Here is a 27995-nt window from a genome sequence, read left to right as displayed (position 1 = left end):
TACTCTCAAAGAGTGAAACTATCATTAAATGGACTTTCATGCAAGACATGAACGTTTTTCAACTTAAAGGTATTTCAAGAGCGCAATATGTTTGCCGTTGCTATTATGGTCATACATTTAGTTTGACGAAGTTCCAAAAAATCTACATCTAACGTCAATATCCGTTGGCAGATGCAAGTCCATATGAGTATATAAATAGTTTTAACATAGGCATTCAATAAGGAATGAATACTGTCAATTTACATGCATGGAGATGTCACCTCAGGGGCTCAATTCAGCACACAGATGTTGTGCAACACAGAGCAGCAGGGTCAGCTGTGACATTTATAATTCCTAAAATTTGTTATTTTTGCCCTATTCCTCACTTTTTCCTTTGAAGAGTGAGGGGATGACATAATACGTTTTTTATTATTATAACACCTGCTCCAGCAGAGTTCACACACCAAGTGTAGAGGGTTTCTCTTGGCGTCATTACTCCTCATAACTCCTGAAAGTGACTAAATAGAAGAAGAAAAAAAACACAACAGATACTGCTTTTAGTCTACTACAGCCATATCTTCCAAACAAAACAGCACATTCAGCCATTTTCCAGATAACCCCTTTGGCTCCCATGGAAACAGAAAGATGTATTTCCATATTAACGCTGTGGTTATTATTAGGTTTTCAAAAACAGCCAGTGGGCTTGAGAAGAGGAACTGCTTGACAATGAGAGATGCTTAGTGGGCTGAAAATCTGCCAGTCAAATTTTTAATCACTTTACAAATCCTAACTAGTCCAGACCTTAGCTTTACATATGGTGTATGAGTGGTGTTTGATGAAAAAAAAATGAATCATAGAGTGCACTGCTGTTTGTCATACAGAAATATAGATAGTCTCTGCTGTTGTCCTATCTGTGCTGTCTCTTCTATCCTCCCGGCAGCCTAGTAGACAATCACCTACTCTTTCCATCTTCATGCTGAATGACTCATTTCCCTCTGCAGATTGAATCCCACTGCATATCCATCACCAGATTTAAGTGCATAGACTGTATTTCTGTTGAAAGGCCTCTGTGCAGTGAGGTGTCTGTATACAACCCTGTCCCACTCAGCTTTTTATAACGCTGTATAATTTTACTCTCTTCCCTCTGCTTTTTTCTAACTCATTTCTCTTTCCTTAATCCGCCTCTTCCTCTTTCTGCTGAGCAGTGAAATAAACCGCCTGGATCTAGGCCTAACAGTGGAGGTGTGGAATAAAGGGCTGATCTGGGACACCATGGTGGGCACCTTATGGATCCCCCTGAGCAACATACGGCAGTCCAATGAGGTACACTCTCTCTCTCTCTCTCTCTCTCTCTCTCTCTCTCTTTCTCTCTCTCTCTGGTTCCCAGCATTAGGTTTTATTAGCTACATTACTGTACATTTACCAATATTCCAGTCTGAGTGATGAATGAATGCAATTATTAAAATAGCCTTATCAACATATGAGTTATGAAAACACGTAATGTTTAATGTTATTTTAATTAAGGCCATTATGTGAAACTTGCAGAGTGTTTTGAGTTTTTTTTATAATTATATTTAAATATGTTTACTGTTCACTTTCAGCCACTTTATATGTGTATATGCCACATTTTGCATTTCTCACGTTTTAAACATCAAATAGTTAATAGAAAGTAACTGCGGAGCCTATCACTTGTAGATATACGTATCCATAGGGACAGTTGCTATGTGCAGATCAATAGCTGCTACGTGTTCCTGTATTTGAAATATACAAATAGTAACTAAACAGTATGTATTAAAGAAGCAAGGGATAAATTGTTGTCGTAATCGTGGATATTATAAACAAGTCACTGTGGGAAAGTAATATTTTAGCTTCATAGAAAGTGTGTATTTTGTTTTCAAAGTGGTAAGCATTGTTATCCAGTATTATTTTTTTCTTTTATTGTTTCAGTATTTGTTCATAGTGTTTTCAACTGCACACTGCCTTCATTAATAATGCAGTCCTGCTCAATAATTTATCACACCTCCTGTTGCCTTTGTGAAATATACTTTATTTGCCATAATCAATAAGAAATGTCACATTCAGACTTGTTATTTTTGTGCACATGGAATTGGAATTGGTTAAATAAGCCACTTAAGTAATACTAAAAAGTGGACACGATGATCAAGTGAGTGGTTCTCGTCAGATTTCTGTCAGGAACTGCATAATTAAAATAAATAGTTCAAGAATATGTCTATAACACCTCTAAAGCTCACTTATTGTATCTAAGTTTTTTTATTCCATATACAAACAGAAATGTAAAAATGACAAGTTGAGGTTTCAGGCGGGTTATGTGACAGTGGCCAAGGGAAGTGACTTCCAGGAGTTGTGTCGTCACTGTGAGGCAATTTGCACATTTTGCATGCCAAACGGCATATTTATCATGTAGTAAGAATAGTTGAAGTCATATTTCTCTGCCCATCTTCCTCTATCTTTTCCAGGAGGGTCCAGGCCAGTGGCTGACCCTGGACTCCAATGCGATCATGGCCGAGAATGAGATTTGTGGAACCAAAGACCCAACCTTTCACAGGCTGCTGCTTGACACCCGCTTTGAACTGCCACTAGGTGCAGCCTTTTGTCATAGTTGTATTTATCCTACATGCCTAATTCTGTAAATTGTTGCATTTGTAAGTGCTAGATTTTGCATATATACATATGTTTCTTTTTTTACAATGTAAAAAAACAAATATAATTTCTACTGTTGCTAGTATTAGTATTGTGACTTCAACATTATCAACTACTATCTCAACCACTATCACTTTTACTGTTAGTACCATCTCTAGTACGGCTAGTCTCAATAATACTACATTTACTACATATGCTGTTTTTGCTACTGCTACTACTATAGTACTAACACTACATCTAGCGCTGTTACTTGAAATTGCTTTGTCAGTCTATTACTATCTAATACCATTGCCATGGCTTTAAAATGAATTAATTTGATTGCTCTATGGTTCTGTTGCAATGCTTATACAGAGAGACATGTATTGTATGTGCTGAGTAGAGGATCATGTTGTGTGTTTGTATGTTTGCTGCAGACATTCCTGAGGAAGAGGCCAGATACTGGGCCAAGAAACTTGAACAACTAAATGCCATGAGAGATCAAGACGTAAGAACTTGACTCCACATTCCACATCACTCTCTCTGCAGCATCTGTCATCTGTATTTCCTCAGCTATCTATTTATTCCTTCCTTTTTCTTTCATAACTCCTTTCCTAATCTGTTTCCTTTCCACCTCTTTCTTCCTTTACCATACTCTCTCTAATTCTATGTGGCTGCCAATAACAGCAGAATTACAGAGTCAATACATTTTTACCAGCAATTTTCCTAAGAAGAACTACTGGATCTTATTTTCTAAGATGTTTTTTTTTCCCCCCCTCAGTATGCCTATCAAGAAGAACAGGAGCGACCACTGCATGCACCAACCACACAGTGCTGTGAGTGTCATAAGCCACTTCTGCGTCGACCTCCTTCTGTGCTCTCCCCCACTGTGTCCTTTTTATGCCTCCTTATTTCCCCTCCCCTCACCCCCTCTGCTCCAAAAACGAGACTAGACGGGAGGTAGAAATGAGGCTGATAGATGAAGTGTAGGAGGAAGGGAGGAAAGCTGATGTGATGAATCATGCATGCAAGCGATGTGTGATGAATGTGAACTGACATACGATGGTCTGTCAGACACACACCACCCTGTCTGTCTGTCTGTCCGTCTGTCTGTATAGTGATGATGACACAGGGACAAAGTGTGTATAGTATACTATATATACAAAATCTCTGGACAGAGGGGTTGGATGGTGGCGTGATGCTTGTGTGTGTATAAATGATAACATGTAATCTTCTGTCTGGGAGTATTTTCTGTTCTTAGTTACTGAGCAGCAAGGCCAGCAGCATCTGACCTTGTGCTTTTCTTTACTGACACACATGTACATACACACTCATTTCTGGACCCTCTGCACACACGTTTACATTTTAAAACACATATTTCTCAGGGCTACAAATCTCTACATGTTTGCTTACCCAGTTTTGTGGACTGCTGATGTGTCTAATGTGTGGCCCAAACCTAATTTGGTTTCTCCAACCCTTTATCTCCTTGCAGGTAATTGGAGTCTGTGGGGGGATCAGCAAAGTAAGTCTCTTTCATGCGCTTCTGCTAATGGCGTAATTCTGTATTTATTGTCCATGTCTCACTTAATGTAATGATCTCCTTGTGTAGTTTTCCTCAGAGACCATGAGCTGCCATGAAAATATATATATTTTGTCCCCACACGTCCTCTCTGAACTTCCTTTAACCTCATATCCATATTCTCCTGATGAGCTGGAAGAATAAAAATCAGTGAAGTTACAGTAAATTAATCTGTGGTGTTTGGTGAAGATAAATATCAGTTTTTCCAAGGGCGCAATTTCCCCTAGTGATGGAGGGGAGATGTCCCTGAACATTATTTTACTGTTGTGCCACCAAAGTCCAGATGCTAGAAGATCTGAGTTGATAAAAATGTTGATACACTCATCTGAGTCGCCTTCAGTTATTATCGTGTATTTTAACAAGCAGCAGCGACTGGTGCGTAGGTGACTTTTTATGCCCTGATATTAAAATTATATATATATCTATACATTATACAATGATTATATTTTAATTCACAGATAATATTATCCTAAAACACACTAGAATTGAAAGAAGTACTATAAGACAGTAAATAGATAATGTTGTTTGTAGTAAATATGCAAATAAAACAACTATCTATCAGAAAGTATCAGGTATCTACTGTATAAAGGGAGCTTTAAAACATCATTATTCTAAAAAAATGTTGTGCACGTTTTTATTTGCTTGATTTATTTACATTTTTTGTTGTTTTTTTCCACGCCATCGTGCCCCATATACACTATACAAATACTGTATAATACAATTCTGACCCATCATCGTCTTCTCGTGTCTTGTCACTTCATCCCGTCTCCCGCTGTGTTTGTGTGAACAGACGAGGACCCAGACAGCGCCGTGGACGACAGGGACAGCGACTACCGCAGTGAGACCAGTAACAGCATCCCGCCTCCCTACTACACCACCTCCCAGCCCAACGCTTCCATGCACCAGTATCCCATGAGGAATGAGAACTACAGACACTCTTACAACGACGACATCCATGAGCTGGACTACGACCACAGAGTCATGAGGTAACAAGCACCCTTCAGGCACTATGTAGACATAACTGAGACAGAATGGTTTCCTTTTAATGAGATTACCATGGCGGGTTGACATAATGTATCTACAGGGAGAAAGTTGTTGAAAATGTTTAATGTTGAAGCTGTATTATCACACTCCCCATCTTAAGCAAATATTCCTATTTGGAGTCTAGCATTTAGCCCTGAGACAGCTCAGCCCCAGTGGCCTTGTTTTGTTTCACTGTATTGTACATGGTAACATGTTGTCCCACTGTGCTCTCCTCCTCTAGAGAATAACCCTGGCCTCAGTGTATACAAGCATGCTGGGGCACACAGTTCTTGTATACAGGTCATGTATGAAGTGGGCCTTTGTGGTTATCTTTTGTGTGAATGGGCATGTGTGAGCGAGTGCCTGCATCTTTGTGTGCATATTGAGCGTGTGAGTGTCAGAACCCTCCCCCCCATGTGATCACATCTGCACTAACTTGGGCAGAAAGTAGCAGTGATTGTGAACATTTTTGTTCAGGGAAGCTGAAACGGAAAGTTTGACCTTTTCATTTGTTTAGATGTAGATGGGTAAAGTGCTCGACCTCAGTGAGAGGTCATTGTGCAGAAACTTAAAGGATAAGTTCACAATTTTTCAAGTCTGTCTTTAAACAATAGCCAGGTGTTTATATGAACATTGAAACAGGTTTTGATGCTGTAATCATTCCTCCTGTTCACAGTGGCTATTAAGAGATCTGTTCCTTTGATCTTCTCATTTAAGTGATGGGGAACAACATCAAGTAGGTATATTCTAAAGTTAGTGTCTTTCTAGTGCAAAATTCCCACAGTAACACAAAAAGGACATTAGTAACACTAAAAAGACAATAGATAGACGAAAGACATATCCACTTGATTTGAAAACCCCGGACTGCTGTAGCCTTGTATTCATGTCGGAATGGAATTTTGCACAGAACTGTGGATTCCCCCCCCTCCATCACTTACATTGTGAGCACAATAGGAAGGGATCTTTTACTTGCCAGTACGAACAGAAGGAATGATTACATCAAGCGAAACCTGCCTCAATGTTCACATGAACACCTGACTATTGTTTAGGACAGGCTTCTTTGAAAGATTTGCACTGAGCTCTACTGATGCTCCTCTCCCACCTCTCCCCTCTTCCCAACCTCCCTCCTTACTCCTCTTACCAGACGCTATGATAGTTTAGACTCGGCCACCAACGGGCGCAGCGATATCGACTCAGGCTCAGGGTCGAGCCGCCGCACCAGTCGTCAGTATTCTCTAGACAGTAGGCATTCACTGTCCGATAGGTGGGTCTCTGTGCCTCCTCTCCAAATCCTCTTCCTTCTCCTGCTCCGGCCTGTGACTCCGTCTCGCTGTGACGTCAGTGGTGGACTTGTCCCGTCCTCCTCGCTCGCTGTGCTTGCATGCATGCGCTCTTACCCTATCTATGTATTTTCTATACTATTGATAGAAACCTACTGGTCCTGCATCTACATTTACTGTGTTCCTGGTGAAGAATCACGAATCAGTATCACAAATGATGTATCACACTCATCGTCGCCATTGTTAAACTATTAAGTTTCGCGCAGTTTTGTGTGTGGGCGAGTGATTGACAAGATGTGTGTATGTGTGTGTCGTTTCGTAACAGTCCGAGACAGTCAGAGGTTAATTGTTGGTTGGAGATTGTGTAAGAACCTGTGTGAATCTGTGTGTGTGTGTGTGTGTGTGTGTGTGTGTTGAATCTGTTGTCACGGCAGCCTGTTATTACACAGCCCCCATCCTTTACGTGAGACACTTAGAAGAGCCCTGTCTTATTCTTTGTGTCCCATTCTTGTTAATTATACACATTTAATTTTCACCCATACATCAGCAGGAGGCCGTCAGCCCAATAATGGGGGCTGCAGAGAAGCCAAGACAGATTACGTTCATTTTCATCTTCATTTCATCATGTTTTTTGTTTTATATTCTTTGATAAGAAAGAGGGCAGACATGTATTTAGACTCAAACATTGTGCAAGCATTTGTAACTGTAATTGTGTTGGATGAGAGAGAGAGATTGTGATTTAGGTGATGAATAGAAAAGAACAGGGGTTTCGTGATTGTGTGTTTATGTGTCCATTCATCCAAACTTGTGAATTCCCTCTGGCTCACAGCCCAGAGCCATAATACAGTTAGCTCCTTTGCTGCTCCTGCACCATGTATTATTGAACCAACATGACTGTAATCAATAGAGACAACACAATGAAGTGTGTGTGTGTGTGTGTGTGTGTGTGTGTGTGTGTGTGTGTGTGTGTGTGTGTGTGTGTGTGTGTGTGTGTAAGAAATAGTTTTTGCATGTGTCTCAAATCTCTCTGACTCATGGTCCGTCTTAATGTCTCAAAGTCTCATTCATCATCATGAATAAATATTACGTATTTATCTGCAAAAAGAGACTGTTTTTGTTCCGCCAGGCTAATAAATTACCATCAACCTCTTCAGGTTCAGGTTAAATAGTTCTATTTATATTTTAGAATTATGAAAAATGTGTTTTTTTGTTCTTGCTAATTGTGTGCTTTTGTATGGTGTGTGCTTCCGTATTAACCTGTGTGTGTGAACTAGTATTCATAGTAACCTTACCCATTACAAAAAAAGATGATTGCCCTTGCAGTTACATTGATGCACCCGACGGGAGTTTTTTCTTTATTGGTTAGTTTAAAGTCACTCCTCTGCTCCTGTTGATTAGCTGTCTCCCTCTCTGGCCCCAACACGAGTTCCTTAAGTGTCACTGTGACAGCAACACTATGTATTGTTCAAGTGTTGGAACCCCCCTAGTTTACTTTTAAACCTGTGTGGGCGTGTTTATGTAACAGGTGTCTGTATCTCCCCCTCCCCTCAGTCCCACAGACAGTCGTTACGCCTCGTCAGGCGAGTTGAGTCGAGGCAGCTCTCAGCTCAGTGAGGAGTTTGTTGCTGAGGACGGTGAGAGCTTGCGAGGTTCGGAGTTCTACGATGAAAACGACTCCTACCACTCCTGCCACTCCTCCGTCAGCTACGGCAAAGAGGACTCCCCAGGCTGGGATGGCGAGGACCCCCAAGGCGTCTACAGCGACGAGGGAGGCTACCTCAAAGACGGAGGGGAAGAGGGGGCGCTGTATGCCGGAGAGGAGGTTGACGTGTACGGGGAGGAAGGGGAGTACATCTACGAAGATGAGGAGGAGATGCCTTTCGAGGAAGATGAAGATACGTATCCACTTGACGGCACACTCGGTGAAGACCAGGAGCCGCCCTACACCCCCACACCCACAAGCACTGCCCCGCCCCTGATGCCCCCCTCTGATGGTCTGTCCTCCACCAGACCACCGCTGGAGAAGCAGGCGTCGTTGCATCAGCAGCGGCCAGCTCCTGATCAGCTCCCGTCCGACAGCACAGCTCCTAGTCTACCTCCAGTCACGCACAATGACACGTTGCCCCCTTTCAGTGCAGAATCCACCAAGCCTCCGTTCGCACCCACCCAGCCAGCCCTGTCAACCACCACCACATCCACCCCCACGACCACATCGCAGGTTCCAGCTCCAGATACCGGGCCCCTGGAGCCTGAACCCAAGTTTGAGGTGCCGTTGGAGGAACCTCAAACTCCCGAGCAGCCTCCAGTGGCAAAGAGTGTCCCTCCAGCGCCTGAAGAGAGAACAGAAGAGCCACCTGTTCCAAGGTGAACACTGTTCATACACCGTCCGACTCAGCTTTCACTCACTGTCAATACTAACACAGCTACATTTTGTACATAGACGTTCATCTGGCAGTTCATTCAAGTAACAATAAGCACATACAGTATATATACAGTAGATATTAATTAAGAGGAACATAGGAAACACTGGGGAAGGCGTAGGAATAGAAAAAAAGCAACATAAGTGCCTGTCTAGATGAACCAGTGTCATTGTAATAAAACAGCCAAAGTTTTAAAATGATTATCTAAATTTTTTTATCATCACGTTTTCTCCTACACTGTGTGCAAAATCAGCGGAGTGTCCCTTTAATGTGTTTACCACTATTAGTCAATGATAGTTTATCTCTATAATGTCTACACATTCACTACACTAGCTAATAGAGCACATACTAGCACATATATGCATAACGCTTGTTGTTCCTTCTCCAATCATTCATTTAGTTTCCCAAAGAGGGAAATCATGGAACCTGGTCCTGCCAGAGCCAAAGCCAACTGGCTTCGACTTTTCAGCAGAGTACGACTACAGCTGCAAGAGGTACAACATGTGTGTATGGGTGTGTGTTTCTGAGTGTACCTTGTGCGCATAGGTGTGCATTCGTGCAACGTGCATTCATGCCAGGTGAATGCCTGGGCTCATAAGAGTGGGTAATAATAGGTCTTCTGTTGTTGTTAAATTCATAAGTCTAATATTGAGCTCACTGATTTGTTGCATCAGTCCCTGCATGTCCTGTTACTGTGTTTTTTTTTCCAGCTTTTGTTGACTGGTCCACCATTTTTACCTGTTTTTGTTTTTTGCTGTGGATTATATTGTCTTGTGTTTAATTGATAGTTTCTGTTTACCCCTTGTACTGTTTGCCATTTCATTATTTTCTTTTCAGTTGTTTGCCATCCTCGTAGCGATTTGCATGTAGTCCATTCCGATTACCCATGGCTGGAGCAGACGCTCAGGTGGGTGTGGCCAGTAGTCAATCTAATTTCTTTTTTATGCATCCTGTGTGGCTCATAGATATTTATGGGGAGCCCAAGCAACACATGGGAAACTGCTTTAAGCCTGCAAAGTGTCTAAAGCCTGACGTTTATACCAGTTTGTGACTATTTCAGTTCGTCAGTGTGACGTGAGTATCGATGCTGTGTGTTCTTTGAACAGACAACAAAGAGCCTTTCAATAACAGAGCAGATAGAATTAGAAGAGTGATTACACGGATGGCCATCTGGCTGTAATCTACTTTTACTATGATTCTCAAACACAGAGAGAAGCCACTGCTGCTGTCAATAATTAACACACTCACTCAGAAAGACACAACTAAGCTATACCACTCTCCTCATCTCCCCTTTTTCTTCTCCCACTTGTATTACTGTTGTATTGTCCATTTGTGAATTCTGGGAACACTTGCAGTCATTGTGGCTACAACTTCTAATGAAACTCAACATGATACATTGCTTTTTGCTAAGGAAGACCATACAGTATGTCTCGATTGTGTCGTTCTCAGTATATAAAAGCACTCTGTACAGTACATTTCTCCAGCCACAGCTCTAATGGCACTCTTCTTGCCTCTCTTCATCATCTTATCTCTCTCTTTCTCCTCAGGCCCGTGGAGAAAGTGTTGGCATCGCCTCTCTGCTTTTATCAGCAGGGTAAGTAACCATGACGCTGTTACTACTACGGTCATTGACAATCTATGACTTTACCAACCGAAAGGCAAGCCCATGGCTTTAATGTCTGAATGCATTTATTGTCTAATTGATTGATCGTGTCCAGGTTCTAACGACTGTAGCTGAATAAATAGCTGGTGTTAAATCCTGCTCTGTGCATGTTTGGTCTCCAGCATGGGTGGCGCTCTGTATAGCATTGACAGCATGCCAGACCTCAGGAAGAGGAAAGCTATGCCTCTCGTCCGAGATCTGGTGAGTTTCTGCACTAATCTCTTTATATTCCCCTGTCTCACATCTCCCCATATCCATTTATCACTGGGCTCAGCAGTAAGAGCTCTCATCTACTAAACCTACTCCTGTTTTCCGTCTGATTGTCTGCTGCCCTTTCTTATCTCATTACTCTCATCTCTTTACCTCATTCTTTTCTTAATTTCTCTTTCTTTTTACTTCTCTTCCGCACTCCCGCGTCTTTTAGCCCACTGCACATCCACTCTGCTTTACCTCCTGTTACAGCACCTGTTGACAAGGCGAGCTGCAGGGCTAAGGGGCAACTGGCAAGGCCAGAGGTTTCCCCCAGACTGACATGGATGTTTGTTAGATGCTGTCATATAACATACCTTTCATTCTGCCATTGTCACCATGCCTCCCTGACACTGCCTCATTAGAGTTAAGACAGTAAGAAATATAAATCCTCCCGACAAAACTGTAACTCATTCATATAAGTCACTTCCTGAGAGTATTAATATGCCTGACAGCATTATCACTTTTCTGCTTTTGTCAAAAAGACAGGAGGCTCTAATTTTACTAGCAAGTATAGATACGATCAAACTATGAATACCCACACACACACACACACACACACACACACACCGACACACACACAGTATCATGTTTCATATTTGACAAATTAAAAAGAAAACCTTAAAGGAATAGTTGATTTTGATAAATACCCTTGGATGCTTTCTAACTATGAGTTAGAAGAGATTATTTAAGTCTGGAAGCAGGGGAAACAGCTTCCAATCTGTCACAACTTGTCATCTTAACACTTTGGGATTTGTACAGATAATACAAATAAAATATAACATCCTAACGTGAGCCTTAGAGCTGCAGGGAGGCAGATTTGATTACCTTCAGTCTCCAGTCTTTTTTTCTAAGCTAAGCTAACTGGCTTTATATTTAACTGACAGATGAGAGTGATTTTAATCTTCTCTAGTTCTAGTCAAGAAAGCAATCGTGCAGTATTTGTCAAAATGTTGAACTATTGCTTGTAATGCAAAAGCACATTCTGTAGTGGATGTTAGTGAAACAGAAGGCAGCCTTGAAATAGGACAGCAACTTGGCTCTTTATATTAACTGCCAGGCAACCCTCAGTGTGCCATTTTCCTAAACTCACCAGATCCAAGCGTTAGTAATTAGCTCCGATGCTGTCTTCATTAATAATTCTTGCTGTCACAAAGCACTGACTGACATTCACAGACAGGTGCACCACTGTTTCTCTTCCTCTCTCTGTCTCTTGCTTTCATGCATGCGCGCGCACACACACACACACACACACAACACACACACACACACACACACACACACACACACACACACACACACACACACACACACACACACACACAACCTGTCAGAGTCTCCCAGGTAATTGATCGGACAGGGTGTGGTCTGGCTTAATGAGCAGTGATCGCAGGCTACTTCATTCACACATCAAATACTAAAGTCTGATCGCAGCTGTGACTTCCTCACCCTTAAAGTCTGTAGATTCACCTTGTTTGTTTAATCACAATAACTGCAGTATATGCACAGTGAATGCACCCTCTCTCAACAATTTGAATTCTCTATAGAACCCCAACCCCCTTTTTCTTGCCTTTTTCTAATATTAAATCTCTCCCTTGTTCCTCCCACCGTCACTGCATTGCCACAGGCTATGGTGAGTAACACCAACACCATTTGCATTAAAACACTTATGTTATGTAGGTATACTAGTTTTCTCATCTCACCAGTGTTATCGATATACGAGGAAGCACTTTAAATTCTGCAGCTGTCACCTCTAGTTTGCTGTAACTATTGCCAGACAGACAGTAATAATACACATTGCCTCACGGGCTGCTCTGAGATTTGTCTTAATAAATAAGATACTGAGATGCAAGCTGAGAGAAACTGACCCCTCCTCTCTCCTGTCACTCAGTCCTTGGTTCAGAACTCCAGGAAGGCGGGCATCACCTCGGCCCTGACGTCGAGCACCCTGCATAACGAAGAACTGGTCAGTACTCATTTACAATATTAATTCAAAATATCTCACATCATGTCATTCGAGCACACTCTGCTGACACCTGCACTTCTCTCTTCTTGACCCTTGTAGAAGAGTCATGTCTACAAGAAGACCCTCCAGGCCCTCATATATCCCATCTCCTGCACAACCCCACACAATTTTGAGGTGTGGACAGCCACCACGCCTACTTACTGCTACGAGTGTGAGGGGCTGCTGTGGGGTATCGCTCGCCAGGGCATGCGCTGCACCGAGTGTGGAGTCAAATGCCACGAGAAGTGCCAAGATCTACTCAATGCTGATTGTCTGCAAAGTAAGCGAAGTGTCGGAAAACATTACCCATAACGTAGTTCCTAAAGCAATGATAAGAGGCTCGATTAACATATGATATACACTCACCTAAAGGATTATTAGGAACACCCTACTAATACCATGTTTTACCCCCTTTCGCCTCCAGAACTGCCTTAATTCTTTGTGGCATTGATTCAACAGGGTGCTGGAAGCATTCTTTAGATATGTTGGCCCATATTGATAGGATAGCATCTTGTAGTTGATGGAGATTTGTGGGATGCACATCCAGGGCACGAAGCTCCCGTTTCACCACATCCCAAAGATGTTCTATTGGGTTGAGATCTGGTGACTGTGGGGGTCATTTTAGTACAGTGAACTCATTGTTATGTTCAAGAAACATCTGCCCGTCTGCCACCAACAACCTTGCCACGCTCAAAGTTGCTTAGATCACTTTTCTTTCCCATTCTGACATTCAGTTTGGAGTTCAGGAGATTGTCTAGACCTGGACGACACCCCTAAATGCATTGAAGCAGCTGCCATGTGATTGGTTGATTAGATAATTGCATTAACAAGAAATCTTACAGGTGTTCCTAATAATCCTTTAGGTGAGTGTATATAAATATGCTACAATATGATGTCATTTAAAGATAGCAGCACACACTTGATACCACTCTCAAGTCTCTACATTAAAGCTATAGTGCGTAGTTTCTGTCTCCCCCATGAGCAATTCTAAGTAATGACAACAAAACTGTTGGTGCATCCACATAATACAAGCCTTCTGTGATTGCGCACCACCCCCACTCCTCCTCCACGCAGTTGCTAGTAGCCAAGGAGGACATGGAGGATTAAAAAAATATGATGGACTCTTCAAAAGAGGTAATTATCTTTACTCGAGTTTCTGCGTGCGAAAGTCGCCGGATGACACAATCTTCTGAACATAGCCATACTGAGAAATACAGAGAGAGTTGTGTGGAGCTGATTAATTAATTAATTAATAGCTTTGTAGCAACTCATTTGGCAATGGCTTGAATGTAACGGACGTTCATTAATATCAAAAGGTTATGCACTAAAGCTTTAAATATAAGGCTACAGCCAGGAGACATTTAGCTTAGTATAGTATAAAGACTGAAAACAAGCTAGCCTGGCTCTATCCAGAAAAAAAAAAGTTTTACTTTGGTTTTTGTACGGATTAGACAAATGAAACGTGCGGTATACTAGCCGTAGCCGACCTGTCGAGTGCCAGTGTGACGTCATGGGAGCACCATAATTGTTTATACTCCCGCGTGGTGGTTGCGACACTAGTTGCAGTCTTCTCCTGAACAGAGGTGGCACTAATGAGGAAAGGCTACCGTCTCTGGTATTTCTACAGACTAGAAGAAGAAGAAAAAGGTAAACAACGGCAGAACTGGCAGCTGCATTGACGTCAATGCTTTGATTTGATTCGATGACCTACTTCGTCGGATCAAGCCTTTCATTCACCATAAAAGAACTCGTCTTAACCCAGTAAGTTTACAAGAGAGACTTGCAGTCACTCTGAGAGTCCTGGTATCCGGTTACCCTCGAGCTCCTTCAGGCTTCCTGTTTCCGCTTTGTCGTGCGCCGCTGAAAAAAATAGAGTGGTGCGCGCCCTCTGGCCTTGCACTCAAAATCCTGGCATGCCAGCAGGATCTTCATCATTTTGACGTCACATTGGCGCGCGCAAGCTCGGATGCGGTGACTTTAAAACGGCCTTGAGACATTACATGTTCATTAGTGAGCTTTAGTGTTGCTGGTAGGCAGATTTTGTTGCTTTCATTTTTACAGTACAAATATGAGATTGGTATCACTCTTACTCTTTGCAAGAAAGTTAATAAGCATATTTCTCAATATTTCTTAACTATTTCTTAAATGTTTAATTATGTATTTACAGCTTGGCCTAAAATTGGCTTTTCATAGCCAATAATAATCTGGAATATATAACAGCTAAAGCTTTGATTACTCGTTGTATTGTGTGTTTAGTGAAAACGGATGCTAAAATATAGCATAAAAATATTTACACGAGCTGAACAATCATTTGCTGACTTTATGTTTTAAAATTATTGCTGCGTCAGTGCTGTTTTTTTTATTAATAATAGTAAACTATCTAGTCCATCTCTTTCCTCTTATCTCTATTTGTCAATGACAAAGTCCACCTCCTCCATCTCTCACTCCTACTTTCTTATTTTCCTTGTGTTCTTGAGAGGATATTAAAAGCCATTTGTCTTTTGTTGTCATCCGCCTCTCTTTTCCATTTCTCTTTTACTCAGAATTTCATAGCTCTGCAAATGTGTCCACCTCTCATCCAAGAAATATAGCCAAGTTTTTCATCTCCTACACAGTCATCTTCTCTGCTTTGTATTTTAAATTCAGATCTCAGTTTCAAGTGTTCCTATAATTGGAGAAATGTACCCTTCATGCAATTTTCTGTTATTGTTTTCATTAATGACTGTATGGCAACATAGGCCAACATATATCAAACACCTTTCATATGTTAACTCTTCTATTTGCTTTTACATGTCTTAATCCTTTTCTTTCTCGTCTTGATTTTCACGCTAACCAGGAGCGGCAGAGAAGAGCTCCAAACACGGCGCGGAGGACCGAACCCAGAACATCATCATGGTTCTTAAAGACCGCATGAAGATCCGCGAGAGGAACAAACCTGAGATCTTCGAACTCATTCAGGAGGTGTTCACAGCCCCCAAGTCCACCCACGTCACCCACATGAAGCAGATCAAACAGAGTGTGCTCGATGGCACCTCTAAATGGTCGGCCAAGATCAGCATCACAGGTAAGAGTGGAGTCAAATAAGTACAGTACAGTAGCTTTGAGCGGAGCTGGCCAACACTGTCAACATCAAAGTCTATAAAAAGAGACAGGCTGGCGTTTGTATGAAGAGAGCACAGGTGGCGTTTGTGGGGCAGTAGAGCAGAAGGTCAGATGGTTAACAGGCATCTGTTGCATCCGAACACACACACACAAACAGTGGCTGATCAGCTCGCCTCTTTTGTTTCTTCTTTTTAGTGTTGTGTGCCCAGGGTCTACAAGCCAAGGATAAAACGGGCTCCAGTGATCCTTACGTCACTGTCCAGGTGGGAAAGACCAAAAAGAGGACCAAGACCATCTACGGCAACCTCAACCCTGTCTGGGAGGAGACATTTAATTTGTGAGTCAAGACCTCTTGGAAATATACAATATGTGACATTTGTAAGCGTCAGGGCTGCAAACAATGATTGTTTTCATCACAATATGTTGTTAAGAAAAAAAAAAAATTATATGTAGGTTATTTTTCCCAGTTTCTCAGTTTTTTGATTAGCCAATGAAATGCCATATTTTAGTAGAAAATGCTGATCACCGTTTCTCAGAGCTCCAGATGACATCTCCAAACAACAGTCAAAAACCCAAAGATTTTCAATTGACATTGATAGAAAACTAGCAAACTGTTTGCCATTTTTGCTTGATATATAAATGACTAAAATGACTAATTGATTCTAAACATTTTTAATTAATTTTCTCTCAATGAACTTAACCGTTCAGCTTTAATTGTTTCACTGATGCAGTTCAACATTTCTATCTGCTTTCTGTTGATTATGTATTAAATCTATTTGTTTAAGGCAAATTTTTTTTGCTCACACTTTTGATATTTAATGACTCATGAATCATGATAGTAGTCCATCTGGTCTTATTGGCCAACTGTCAATGTAACTCTTATATTTAGTAGCTGTGACTGACTTTGTTGTTGTTTTAGTGAATGTCACAACTCCTCAGACCGCATTAAGGTGCGGGTGTGGGATGAGGATGACGACATTAAGTCTCGCGTAAAGCAGAAGTTCAAGCGGGAGTCGGACGACTTTCTCGGTCAAACCATCATCGAGGTCCGGACTCTGAGCGGAGAGATGGACGTCTGGTACAATCTGGGTCAGTTGAGCCACATTGTGTCAGTTAAATTTATAGTCACAAATACTGTATTGATACCACAGTTCACCTCACTTTGCAGTTATTTGACTGACCTAACTTCTCTGATTTAGATGTTTTCAGTTCGGTAACTGTGTTGCTATATGTCTTGTGCTCTTCGCAGACAAGCGTACAGACAAATCCGCTGTGTCTGGAGCTATCCGCATGCACATTAATGTAGAGATCAAAGGAGAGGAGACGGTCGCCCCCTATCACGTTCAGTACACCTGTTTGCATGAAGTAAGCTCAGTGTGGTGTGTGTTCAAACAGGCAGAACGTAATAAAATATATAAAAGAACTGTACTTAAATACTGTTTCGAGGTATTGGTGTTTTTATATGTGTATTTTGAGGGACTTTATACCTTTACTACTACATCTCTGGGAATATTGTAATTAGTTTTTAGTCCATTTTACAGCTCATACTTATTCTTGTGCTTTTACTAACAGGCCTAATTGGCAGTCAGTGTGCAGTGGTAAATTCATTGTTGGTCTCCATAACAACATGCACAACATTATGCAGACCATGCCTTTGAGTTTCTTCGGCCTGTATTATATGTGGATACGTCGTGCACTGCACACTAACGGCAGATTGGGCATTTGCATAAAAAACTATATTTTTGATTAATGCATCACTACTTTTACTGTAGATTTGAAGTATTTTTTCTACTACTGTGTTTGTCTGTGCATCTGTGAGTATTTCTGTGCAAAGTCTTCCTAATGACCCATACCAAACAGGTTAATTTACTGATTGATTTTAAGCTCCATTCCAAATGAAACTTGAGTTATTACTCCGTGAAGTTTGCTTTGCTCTCATGAGATGAAGACCTCTTCCAACAGCAAAGACATCAGACACATTTCCAGTCTGGCTCTGTGTGGAAAACTCTGTTGCTTGATTGTAGACCAATCACAGCCTTGTATGTCATTTCTCAGCCCATTACTCAACAGAGCATATTAGCTGAACCTTAACACACAAATGACCACTGTTGGCCACACAGCCAACTCGGAATGTTTTCATCATTGAGAAGTCTAGACAGCAACTTGTGTTGGCCTCATAATATAGTTTAATGGCTATTTATGTAGCACAGCCATTTAAAGATAAACAGACCTAAGGTTTTAATCAGCTCTATTGTTATACAATGAAACATATAGAAACTTTGATTACAACTGAGAGATGTTTGAATGCTGACAAAGCTCTTTATAGCCATTTGACACTTCTCCATCGCTCTATTTTGAACCTGTAGTCTCTATTTTTGCCATTTCTCTTTTTGTACTCTTCTGTGCTGACTTTCTTTCAGTCTCTCTGCTTATTTGTTTTCTATACACCTCCTTCCATTCACTCTCTAACTCTCTCCTATTTTATTGTGCGTAGAACCTCTTCCACTATGTGACAGATATCCAGAACAACGGTGTGGTGAAGATCCCCGATGCCAAAGGGGATGATGCATGGAAGGTCTACTTTGAGGAGACTCCCCAGGAGATTGTTGATGAGTTTGCCATGCGTTATGGAGTGGAGTCCATATACCAGGCCATGACGTATGTTACCGTCTGAAAGCCTGATATATATATATATACATACTATGTGTTTGCGTGCATTGCTGGTTGTTTTCATGCATCAAGCTCTGTGTAAAGTATTCTGTATTTGCTCACACGTCTGTCCCTCTTTTGCAGTCACTTTGCCTGCCTGTCATCTAAGTACATGTGCCCAGGTGTGCCTGCAGTGATGAGTACCCTGCTGGCTAACATCAATGCCTACTACGCTCACACCACCCAGGCAACGAACAATGTCTCTGCCTCTGACCGCTTTGCTGCTTCTAACTTTGGGGTGAGTCACTGCAGAAACATTTAGCAATATCAATAAATGAAACAATAAGGCTTGTAGAAAAACCACAACATCATCTTGTGTTTTTGCTTTGCAAACAACAAGTAAAAGTTTTTGTTTTGTTTTGAATTCATAATTTCCTTTTTACTATATGCTTATGTATTATCCTGGTACTGGTTGGCTGGGCCTTTTATGTGTAAAGCAGTGTAGTGTGTCTGCTTTGGTTTTTTCAATATTAAACTCTGTGTTGTAATTTCCACAGAAAGAGCGATTTGTCAAGCTTCTAGACCAGCTCCACAACTCTCTGAGGATTGACCTGTCTATGTACCGCGTAAGATTGCACTCCGTTTTCCTTTTACACTCATATATTATATTTGAAAAGATTATAATAGATGACAACTAATTGTGGCTGGACAGTCAAACTGCATGGTAGAACACCAACCCACCTCCCCTCTTTTTCTATTCTGTACCTTTCTTTTCCTTTGTGAGAAACAGTGAAACATAGCAGGCGGATGTGTTAATTAGACTGACAGCTACTCTGAAACATGCACAGACACATTCAGGAAACACCGCACACCCCCACAGTAACAAGTGTTGCCTATGCTGGATCGTGCCACACAAACACAGTGGACCAGGATGGATGTGATGTCATGTTGTTGTTCCTCACTGTATTTTTTTTCTTTTCTTTTTTTTTCCGTCTGACTCCAGAACAACTTCCCTGCCAGCAGTCCTGAGAGGCTGCAGGACCTCAAGTCCACAGTGGACCTCCTCACCAGTATCACCTTCTTCAGAATGAAGGTACTGTCCCTTTGTCTTCATCTGTCAAAGCCTTTTTGATTTTCTTCTGTATTTTAAGCGCTCCACCTACCCATCATACTTCCATGTTGCTCAATGTGTTACACATATAGGATATAATGAACTTCATCCCCAATCTCCTCCTTACTCTGATTTAAAAAGCACAATTAAATATATCAGTAGATTATATTGTATATATTTGGTGTTCAAAATATTGTCTTTGCAATCAAGACAAACATGAAGACAATTCTAAAATATATACATAATTTGATGAATTGATTTCAGTGTACTTGCCTATTTTAACTGTGTGTGTGTGTGTGTGTATGTGTGTGTATGTGTGTGTGTGTGTGTGTGTGTGTGTGTGTGTGTGTGTGTGTGTGTGTGTGTGTGTGTGTGTGTTCAGGTCCAAGAGCTTCAGTCTCCACCCAGAGCCAGTCAGGTAGTGAAGGATTGTGTCAAAGCCTGTCTCAACTCCACCTACGAGTACATCTTCAATAACTGTCATGAACTGTACAGCCGCGAGTATCAGACAGACCCGGTAAGAAGCAGCAATTTATTGAATATCTTTGTAGGTGTGAGTTAATGTCTCTCCCTTTCTGTCATTTACAATGTTCAAAGTTCTGTTTGCTTTATTGGCATGACCATAATGAAGTACAGTATTGCCAAAGGCCATGTAAGTATAAAAGTTGTGTAAAATAAATTCAGAGACATCAATTGGTTTTGCGCCTGCTCCATAGCCTTTAAGGAACTCAGCACATCTTCATGTGTTGTTCCACTGGTTTTGTCTAGCAAATATTGAATTAAATTGTGGTCAAATTTTCGGTTCTCATCTCTTCATACAGTGTAGACTACAATGTAGCAGGACGTGTTGCACCAGTGTCTGTGGTCACTCAACCTGTATTTAGTTGATGTTTCTGGTTGCTCATGGTGCCCTGATAATCTGCCGCTGTGTATAGTCTGTTCAGTGCTAATAAGCATTGAGATTTACTTTTCTTTTTTTGTCGTAGATGTCTAATGATTTATGTACTTTTCTTTTTCCTTGGCTGTAATTTGGTTCACTCTCTCGGAAGAAGCAAGCAGGATAAATCACTGCCTAACTCAAAGCTTACTCATATAGTTGGGCTAACTATTTATTTTAAACTTGACAACCAGTTTTGTTTTAATGTTACTGTACCCCCTTTGCTTGATTTCTATATTTTGCTCAGTGCATGTGCTGTGTGTGCGTGTGCGTGCGCGTGTGTGTGAGTCCCCATCATCCTCTCAGTCTGGGTAGGCCAGGCTCTCCCATCCATCACTCAGATTTCAACAGGAATTTCTAGAACTTGCTTTGAGTCCTCATTACAGCAGCAACTCCATTCAGACTCCATGGTGAATTTCAAATAAGCATTTTCCCTTTGAATAAAACATTTCATCCTGAGGGACGTTGCTATATTTTGTCGAAATCTCTGCAAGATCATTCTTCACTCTTCAACCCCTGCAGTACTCAGCTTTTTTTTCCCTTTTCTTCTAGCACATCTTCAGCTGTTTCAAAGAAGTCGTCCAGACAGTTAACATTCTGAGTCGGTTTGAAGCTGTTTGAGCAGAAAATGTTGAATATGTTTGAGTTGTTTAATTAACAACACATTCAAGATTTCCCCACAACAAGTCTCTCTGTCTCAACAATAAAAAAAAGTACCATAAGTAAAATTCACATAAGAGTACTAAATGGTCACACAATTAAATATCTACACTGACCTTTGGAAGATTGGCCCTTTGGGTATTTTATCCAACATGTGAGTAGAGGTTTGGTGTGTGCAGTATGTTCTAAATTTTGTTGCATGATGATGATGAAATTGTTAAAAAAAACTGACATGATTTGGCTCAAGTGATTGAGCAGAATACAGTAATCTGCAGACTACAGGTTGGCAGTTGTTGCCAGAGGTGCTGATCTTACCGTCATACACTCAACAAAGTGACCAGCAGGCAAAACTCACCCCAAAAAAGTCTGTGTAGAGTTTTATTGTGACTCTAGTTGTGTCACTGCTTTTCCAGGCCAAACAGGGGGCTGTGCCTCCAGAGGAGCAGGGACCCAGCATCAAGAATCTGGATTTCTGGTCAAAACTCATTACACTTATCGTCTCCATTATCGAGGAGGACAAGAACTCCTACACCCCCTGCCTAAACCAGTGAGTCTCTATACTCCAACTTTACACATCCTCTACTCCAAGAACCTTTCAAATGTGGTCACATTTCCTTCTCCATCTCTTCTGCACAGTTTCTCTTAGGCTCTATCTGCTCACTCAGTTTCAAAAACCTTCTCTCTCTCTAAGTGCATATAGAGTAAGCCTTTCTCCTTCTCTCCTCCATCAAGATTTCCCCAGGAGCTCAACGTGGGTAAAATTAGTGCGGAAGTGATGTGGAACCTGTTTGCTCAGGATATGAAATATGCAATGGAGGGTGAGTGCAAGTCAATGATGTACTGAGCCTCTGAACTGACCGAGCCTTGTCAAAACACTGAAGACTCGTTAGATAAATGTAGCCGTTAACTGTGGGTCAATGTCTCTGTATGCACAATTATAGATCTGTGGAAATTGGAGGTAGACATAGCTTAAATGCCAGGAGAGAAATTAGTTTCTTACTCAACCTGCATTTGTCCACTTTATTCTTTCTCTCAGAACATGAAAAAAATCGCTTGTGCAAGAGTGCAGATTACATGAACCTGCACTTCAAAGTCAAGTGGCTGTACAACGAATACTGCAAAGACCTGCCCTTCTTCAAGAGCAGAGTGCCTGAATATCCTGCGTGAGTAGCAACTCATCGACCTATACTGAAAACGGAAAGTAAAAAAACAAACAATAGACATTTAGAAAGAGGAGAAGTAGAAGAAGAAGTTTGTAGATATGTGTTAATATGTTCTGCTCTCCATAGGTGGTTTGAGCCATTTGTTATTCAGTGGCTGGACGAAAATGAGGAAGTGTCTCGGGACTTTTTGCACGGTGCTTTGGAGAGAGACAAAAAAGATGGGGTAAAGATTTTCAGCTCTTCTTTCCCCTCATCTCCACTTCCCTCCTCTGAAAGCGCTGTTTTTCAGGCAGAATTACTGTAATCCATCCTTCGTACTTTCTCTGTCACACTCAAAAGTTATCAGCCAAAGTATTATCCTCCCTCCCGCTCTGCCTCCCACTAGTGGTGGGCGGATCGATCCAAAAATCGATAATATCGATACCAACGTTGGTATTGATATTGATCAGTACCAGTGTAATCAGATCGATACTTTAGTTTTAGTTTCTCTCCAGTATGCACCGCTGCGGTTTCATCAAAGAGGCGACATAGCTGTCTGTGACTGTGTAGGTGCCGCTGCTTTCAAGTGCCGCTCCTGTCACACATGCTGTCACAGTGCAGAGCAGGCACACTTTGCTCCTCCTCCCCCCTCTTGTGATTTGATGTTGTACCGTCACATGACTCACCAGCACCAGGCAAACAAGCAAGCAAGCAGCCAGCAGCACACACATACAAGCAGGACAGAGACATAGCAGAAGAATTGCAGAGAGGAAGAGGAGCACCGTGTGGCTAGATTTTCTGGCCAAAAATGAAACAACGGCAAGCTGTACAATTTGTAAAAAGGCTGTAAGATACAGTGGTAACACAACAAATTTATACAAGCATATGAAAATTCTGACCTGGGTTTTAACTTATTAATAATCCAAAGTAAAAATCACAAAACCACTTAAAGGTCATGAAAATTCATTCAGATTTAGCAATTTGATGATTAATCAACCTTAATTATTAAAAAAGTATCAGTATTGGCCCTGTATTTACTTGGTATCGGATCAATACCAAATTTAACAGTATCGCACACCACTACCTCCCACCTCCCACACTTCCCCCGTGCCTCTCCTGCAGTCTGCAAAGGAAACAAGAAAGGCATGGTCACAGCAGCACACACGTGGACTCAAAGTAGAAAGTGTGTTTGGGCTAAGAGGATGTTTCAGTCAAAGTACTCTTTGGAAGTTTAAAGAAGTGTGTTTGAGACGTGCATTTACTTAGGGATTTAGACAAGTCTGTGACAGCAAGATTTAGTGAATTAATGGCCTTATTCCAGAGTTTTGACTGCAGGAAAGCGGTCCTCACCTCATTAACCAGACTCCCCAGAAGAGCACCTACACACTCACCTATAGCCAATTAGGGACCAGCAGCCAATTACAAGGAGACAGACCGGACCCCCCATCTGTCACCGGATGGCTGTCTAACTGGCTGTATGGCTGGTTCGGCTCCACAGGGTCTGAGGTGAAGTACATGTGGGCAAAGATATCAAAGGTTCAGTTTAAAATAGCCTCTAGTGGTCCGTATCTAAGGTCTAATGTGTCCAGAGGACACATCTTGCTAGCTTTCTTTCGAATCCACGCTTCTCACCTGCTACACCTACTCATCCCTAATCACTTACGCCTCTTCCCCATTATTTTCTTCCCGGATTTTAATTTTCTCGCACACCTTTCCTGCCCTACAGTTCCAGGTCACATCAGAACATGCTCTGTTCTCGTGTTCGGTGGTGGACGTGTTTTCCCAGCTCAACCAGAGCTTTGAGATCATCAGAAAGCTTGAGTGTCCAGATCCGCAGATCGTAGGACACTACATGAAGCGATTTGCGAAGGTAGATTCAGTTCAATTTGCAGTTAAATCATACCTTACAAAATCAGCGTACAACAAAGGGGTCTTTAAATGTAGTTTTCAGTACAGCCTGATGATTGATGACTTGTTGCTCTTGTTTGTTTCCCTCTCCAGACCATCAGCAACGTGCTTCTGTCCTATGCTGATATCATCTCAAAGCTCTTTGCCAACTATGTCACCATGGAGAAAGTGGTGAGTGGTCAGAGACTTAACTCAACTTAAAAAAAAACAAAAAAGGTTTAACACTGTTGCTTTCTATTTACCAACAAGAAGGCTGATCCATTTTTCTTTCTGTCCTCAGCCCTGCATCCTGATCAACAACATCCAACAGCTACGAGTTCAGCTGGAGAAGATGTTTGAAGCCATGGGGGGGAAAGATGTGAGTGATTCTCTTTTTTTTGTCCTCTCCTGAGTTTCAACCGGTATTTTTCACCAGCTTAGTTTTGTGTGCGTATGTTAGAATTTGGTCACAGTTGCCTAGTTCATACAGTCTTCTTAATTCCAATGTGTCCATTATTGTCATTATTAACCCACCTGCCCTAAGACTCCATCCAGCTCTGTGTGTGTTTGTGTGTGTGTGTGTTTCCATTTACGTACTTTAGTTGTGTGTGGAGGCCAGCGATATCCTGAAAGACCTGCAGGTGAAGCTAAACAATGTCATGGATGATCTCAGCAGGGTCTTTTCTGTCAGGTAGACACACACTCACACAAAAAGTCATTCACACACGAGTGTGACATTAATGTGATGTATATTTAGACCGACCGACCGACAGACTTTGTTAAAAGCCTTTTCTACTTTTCCTCTGTAGTTTCCAGCCTCACATAGAGGAGAATGTGAAGCAGATGGGAGACATCTTGGCTCAGGTGAAGGGAACCTCAAATGTGGGAAATGCCAGCAGCGTGGCCCAGGATGCTGACAACGTCCTACAGCCCATCATGGAGTTCCTTGACAGCAAGTGAGATGGTCTGACATTTTAGAGGAGTCTAAAAGGGATAGTTTAGCTTTTGGAGCATTTTATTATTTTTACCTACTTACTTACTCATAGATGCTTATTTTGTCTCTGACTGCAATTTGAAGGTATGTTGAATGGTTATCATAGTTCACGTCAACATGTAGATGGCTGTGATGTTCAGTTGCAGTTCAGGAGGAGTTATACCAGCAATCCACACACACACACACACACACACACACACACACACACACACACACACACACACACATACACACACACACACACACACACAAGTGTTTAATATTTTTATGCAAGTTAACTACTTTTGAGAGTAATTTCTACTTCATTCCATTGTCATTGTATTGTATTGGATTGTGTCAAGCTAATATTATAACTCAAACTGTTCATCCAGACATAAGAAAGACTAAGAAAGTTTATTAGGTCTTTACCCAAGTCTATTAGTTGGCCTGACTCTAGGTGAGCAGAACGTCCACTTGGAATCAAAGATGTGTTCTCAATGAACTTCCACACTAATGGAGATACAGCAGAACAAGAACAGCAAAGCTCAAATCAATTTTATTTATATATCCCTATATCACAAATCAGAAATTTCCCTAAAGGGGATTTACACTATATACAGCAAACAACATCCTCTATCCTTAGACCCTCAATGGAAATGAGGAACAATTCCCAATATTGGGCAAATTGGACCCCAGTTACTTGAATGAGCCCACCCTCTTTACTTCCTCTTCCTGGATGAGGGAGCTCATGTTCCCTCTGGTAATTCACCACAAGCTCATTGGTTTTACTGATATTGAGCTTCAGGTGATTTTCGGTGTGATGCAGCTATCTATCAGTCCTCTGAAGTCAGCATGTTTCTCAGTGGAAATGATTCACTGGAATCATACATGTCAATATAGTGATAACTTCCACTCGCCAAAAAATACACTTCATATCTTTTATTAAACTCCTTCAAAGTCTTTACTACATATACTGTATTAAATTAGTCTGGACAGACACGGATGTAAACAACATCATGCAACATACAACGTGCAACCTGAGTGGTGGGCGGAGGCATACAACTGCGAGGTGGTAATTTGCCTTCTTAAGCTGCTTTTTATTCATCACTCCTTCCCGTCTCCCCCCTCCTGCCAGCCTGACTTTGTTTGCTAAGATCTGTGAGAAGACTGTGCTGAAACGTGTGCTGAAGGAGCTGTGGAAGCTGGTGATGAACACCATGGAGAAGACCATCGTTCTGCCACCACTCACAGACCAAACGGTGAGAGCGCACAGTCGTACAGATACACATACAGAGGTATACAGTCGTACAAATACACACAATAATGATGCTAAGCTACACTCATTGCTGGCTCTGCCTGCGCTACATGCGAGAAATTATTTAACATTTTTAGTGTGAATAAATATTCACATATACACACACACATACACATCACTAGGATCTGTTTTCCAGAAAGCTTACTAATTATTTTAAGTAAGCATGGATGCTGCTACGAAGAGATACGAATATTTGATCTCATGATGACCGCAGCAACAAGGTAGACAGAAGAAAAATGATGCACAAATACAAACTTGCACACAGCTCCAACTGCCAAGGCAGCATCAAAAGGAAAAAGGAGGAGCTGGAGAATAAGGAAATGGATTACAAAGGCAGACATTTTGTGTGTGTGTGTGTGTTGTGATTCCAGATGGCCCTCTTATAAACAAAGGATCAAGCTATCTACATGGCATCCTATCCACACATTATATTTAGCATCGCCCCCAGTGCCTTCATGCGTTCAAACAATCAAGTTGAAACCCCTTTTCTGTTAAAGCTGAAAGACAAAAGGAGTGCACCATATCATTCTAACACCAGCTCATGGCTGCTCTCCAGTATGTCAGCCAACTATCTGGATAGATTTCTGATTTATGAGTAACTCATAACAGAGTGGCAGAAAATATTTGCCCAAAGGATCTGGCCCACTTTCAAAAACAATCATACATTTTGGAAAGCAGCCTCTTGTTTTCTTTTGTTTTGGATATATGTGTTCTTATTTGTGTTTGGTTATTAACTAAAGAGCCTCATATCACTGTTAATAAGGTAATAATTAATCTCTGGTAACCATGTACAGTGCTAGCCAGTTATCAACACAACTGGTTCAGCCTCATACTGTAGGTCTGCAGTTAGTCCCTGTCCAATTGAGTTTATTCGATTAGGAAAAAGAGAGAGGGACAAAAACAGGAGAAGATAGTTATCCCTGATCCCATGATCATCTCTAGCAAAGCATTTTTTTCAGTTGAAGTTGCTGTTAAAAGCTAAAACTCTTATTTGCTCTATTCTAAAAATAATTGTAGGTCGTAAATTAATTCTTACTGTTCAACATGTACTTAGTCAGGCTGACCGGTACAATTCACTTGGCCGCCCCTCCAGCCCGGGGGGCCAAAATTTTTTTTTTTTTTAATGAGGGGGGGTGCCCTTGCCGCTTGAGGCCAGACCCTTCTCTCTGTGTTTTTGTTGATTGATCTTCATACTTCATTCCCACCGCTCTCCCTCCACAGATGATTGTATAAAATCTGTGTGGTGTCTGTCTGTCCGGTTTCTAGTTTGTTGCTTGTGGCGATCTTCCCCTGTTTTTACCCCACATCACACCCTCTCCCTTCTCACAGCCTCTTAGATCTTTCTCCTTTTTTTTTTCTTCTCTTTTTTTTCTTTGTATTCCTT

At 41.5% G+C, this 27995-nt stretch overlaps 1 protein-coding gene across 11 annotated transcripts in view; it reads left to right on the top strand.

Moving 5' to 3' along the window:
* The window catches only part of unc13a (unc-13 homolog A (C. elegans)), a 46932-nt gene that overhangs the window by 5526 nt on the left and 13411 nt on the right, over window positions 1-27995 (top strand). For 4 of the 11 annotated variants that reach the window (XM_039810457.1, XM_039810454.1, XM_039810463.1 and 1 more), the window contains exons 4-37: window positions 1185-1302; window positions 2457-2580; window positions 3054-3124; window positions 3398-3452; window positions 4109-4138; window positions 4986-5181; window positions 6363-6482; window positions 8050-8862; window positions 9319-9412; window positions 10466-10512; window positions 10704-10782; window positions 12458-12463; window positions 12722-12796; window positions 12896-13115; window positions 15672-15899; window positions 16133-16274; window positions 16857-17026; window positions 17187-17302; window positions 18432-18595; window positions 18731-18884; window positions 19144-19212; window positions 19590-19679; window positions 20080-20214; window positions 21708-21841; window positions 22027-22112; window positions 22331-22457; window positions 22584-22680; window positions 24163-24306; window positions 24438-24515; window positions 24625-24702; window positions 24926-25014; window positions 25133-25279; window positions 26432-26555; window positions 27833-27838. In XM_039810457.1, the coding sequence (XP_039666391.1) occupies window positions 1185-1302; window positions 2457-2580; window positions 3054-3124; window positions 3398-3452; window positions 4109-4138; window positions 4986-5181; window positions 6363-6482; window positions 8050-8862; window positions 9319-9412; window positions 10466-10512; window positions 10704-10782; window positions 12458-12463; window positions 12722-12796; window positions 12896-13115; window positions 15672-15899; window positions 16133-16274; window positions 16857-17026; window positions 17187-17302; window positions 18432-18595; window positions 18731-18884; window positions 19144-19212; window positions 19590-19679; window positions 20080-20214; window positions 21708-21841; window positions 22027-22112; window positions 22331-22457; window positions 22584-22680; window positions 24163-24306; window positions 24438-24515; window positions 24625-24702; window positions 24926-25014; window positions 25133-25279; window positions 26432-26555; window positions 27833-27838 (4426 nt within the window). The remainder of the gene's footprint in view (window positions 1-1184; window positions 1303-2456; window positions 2581-3053; window positions 3125-3397; window positions 3453-4108; window positions 4139-4985; window positions 5182-6362; window positions 6483-8049; window positions 8863-9318; window positions 9413-10465; window positions 10513-10703; window positions 10783-12457; window positions 12464-12721; window positions 12797-12895; window positions 13116-15671; window positions 15900-16132; window positions 16275-16856; window positions 17027-17186; window positions 17303-18431; window positions 18596-18730; window positions 18885-19143; window positions 19213-19589; window positions 19680-20079; window positions 20215-21707; window positions 21842-22026; window positions 22113-22330; window positions 22458-22583; window positions 22681-24162; window positions 24307-24437; window positions 24516-24624; window positions 24703-24925; window positions 25015-25132; window positions 25280-26431; window positions 26556-27832; window positions 27839-27995) is intronic. The other 7 variants (XM_039810460.1, XM_039810459.1, XM_039810455.1 and 4 more) reach the window with 3 other exon arrangements.

The sequence above is a fragment of the Perca fluviatilis genome, chromosome 9, assembly GCF_010015445.1.
Source record: "Perca fluviatilis chromosome 9, GENO_Pfluv_1.0, whole genome shotgun sequence".
NCBI classification, from domain to species: domain Eukaryota; kingdom Metazoa; phylum Chordata; class Actinopteri; order Perciformes; family Percidae; genus Perca; species Perca fluviatilis.
The sequence above is the reverse complement of the archived record's forward strand: the minus strand, read 5'-3'. Positions and strand labels throughout refer to the sequence as shown.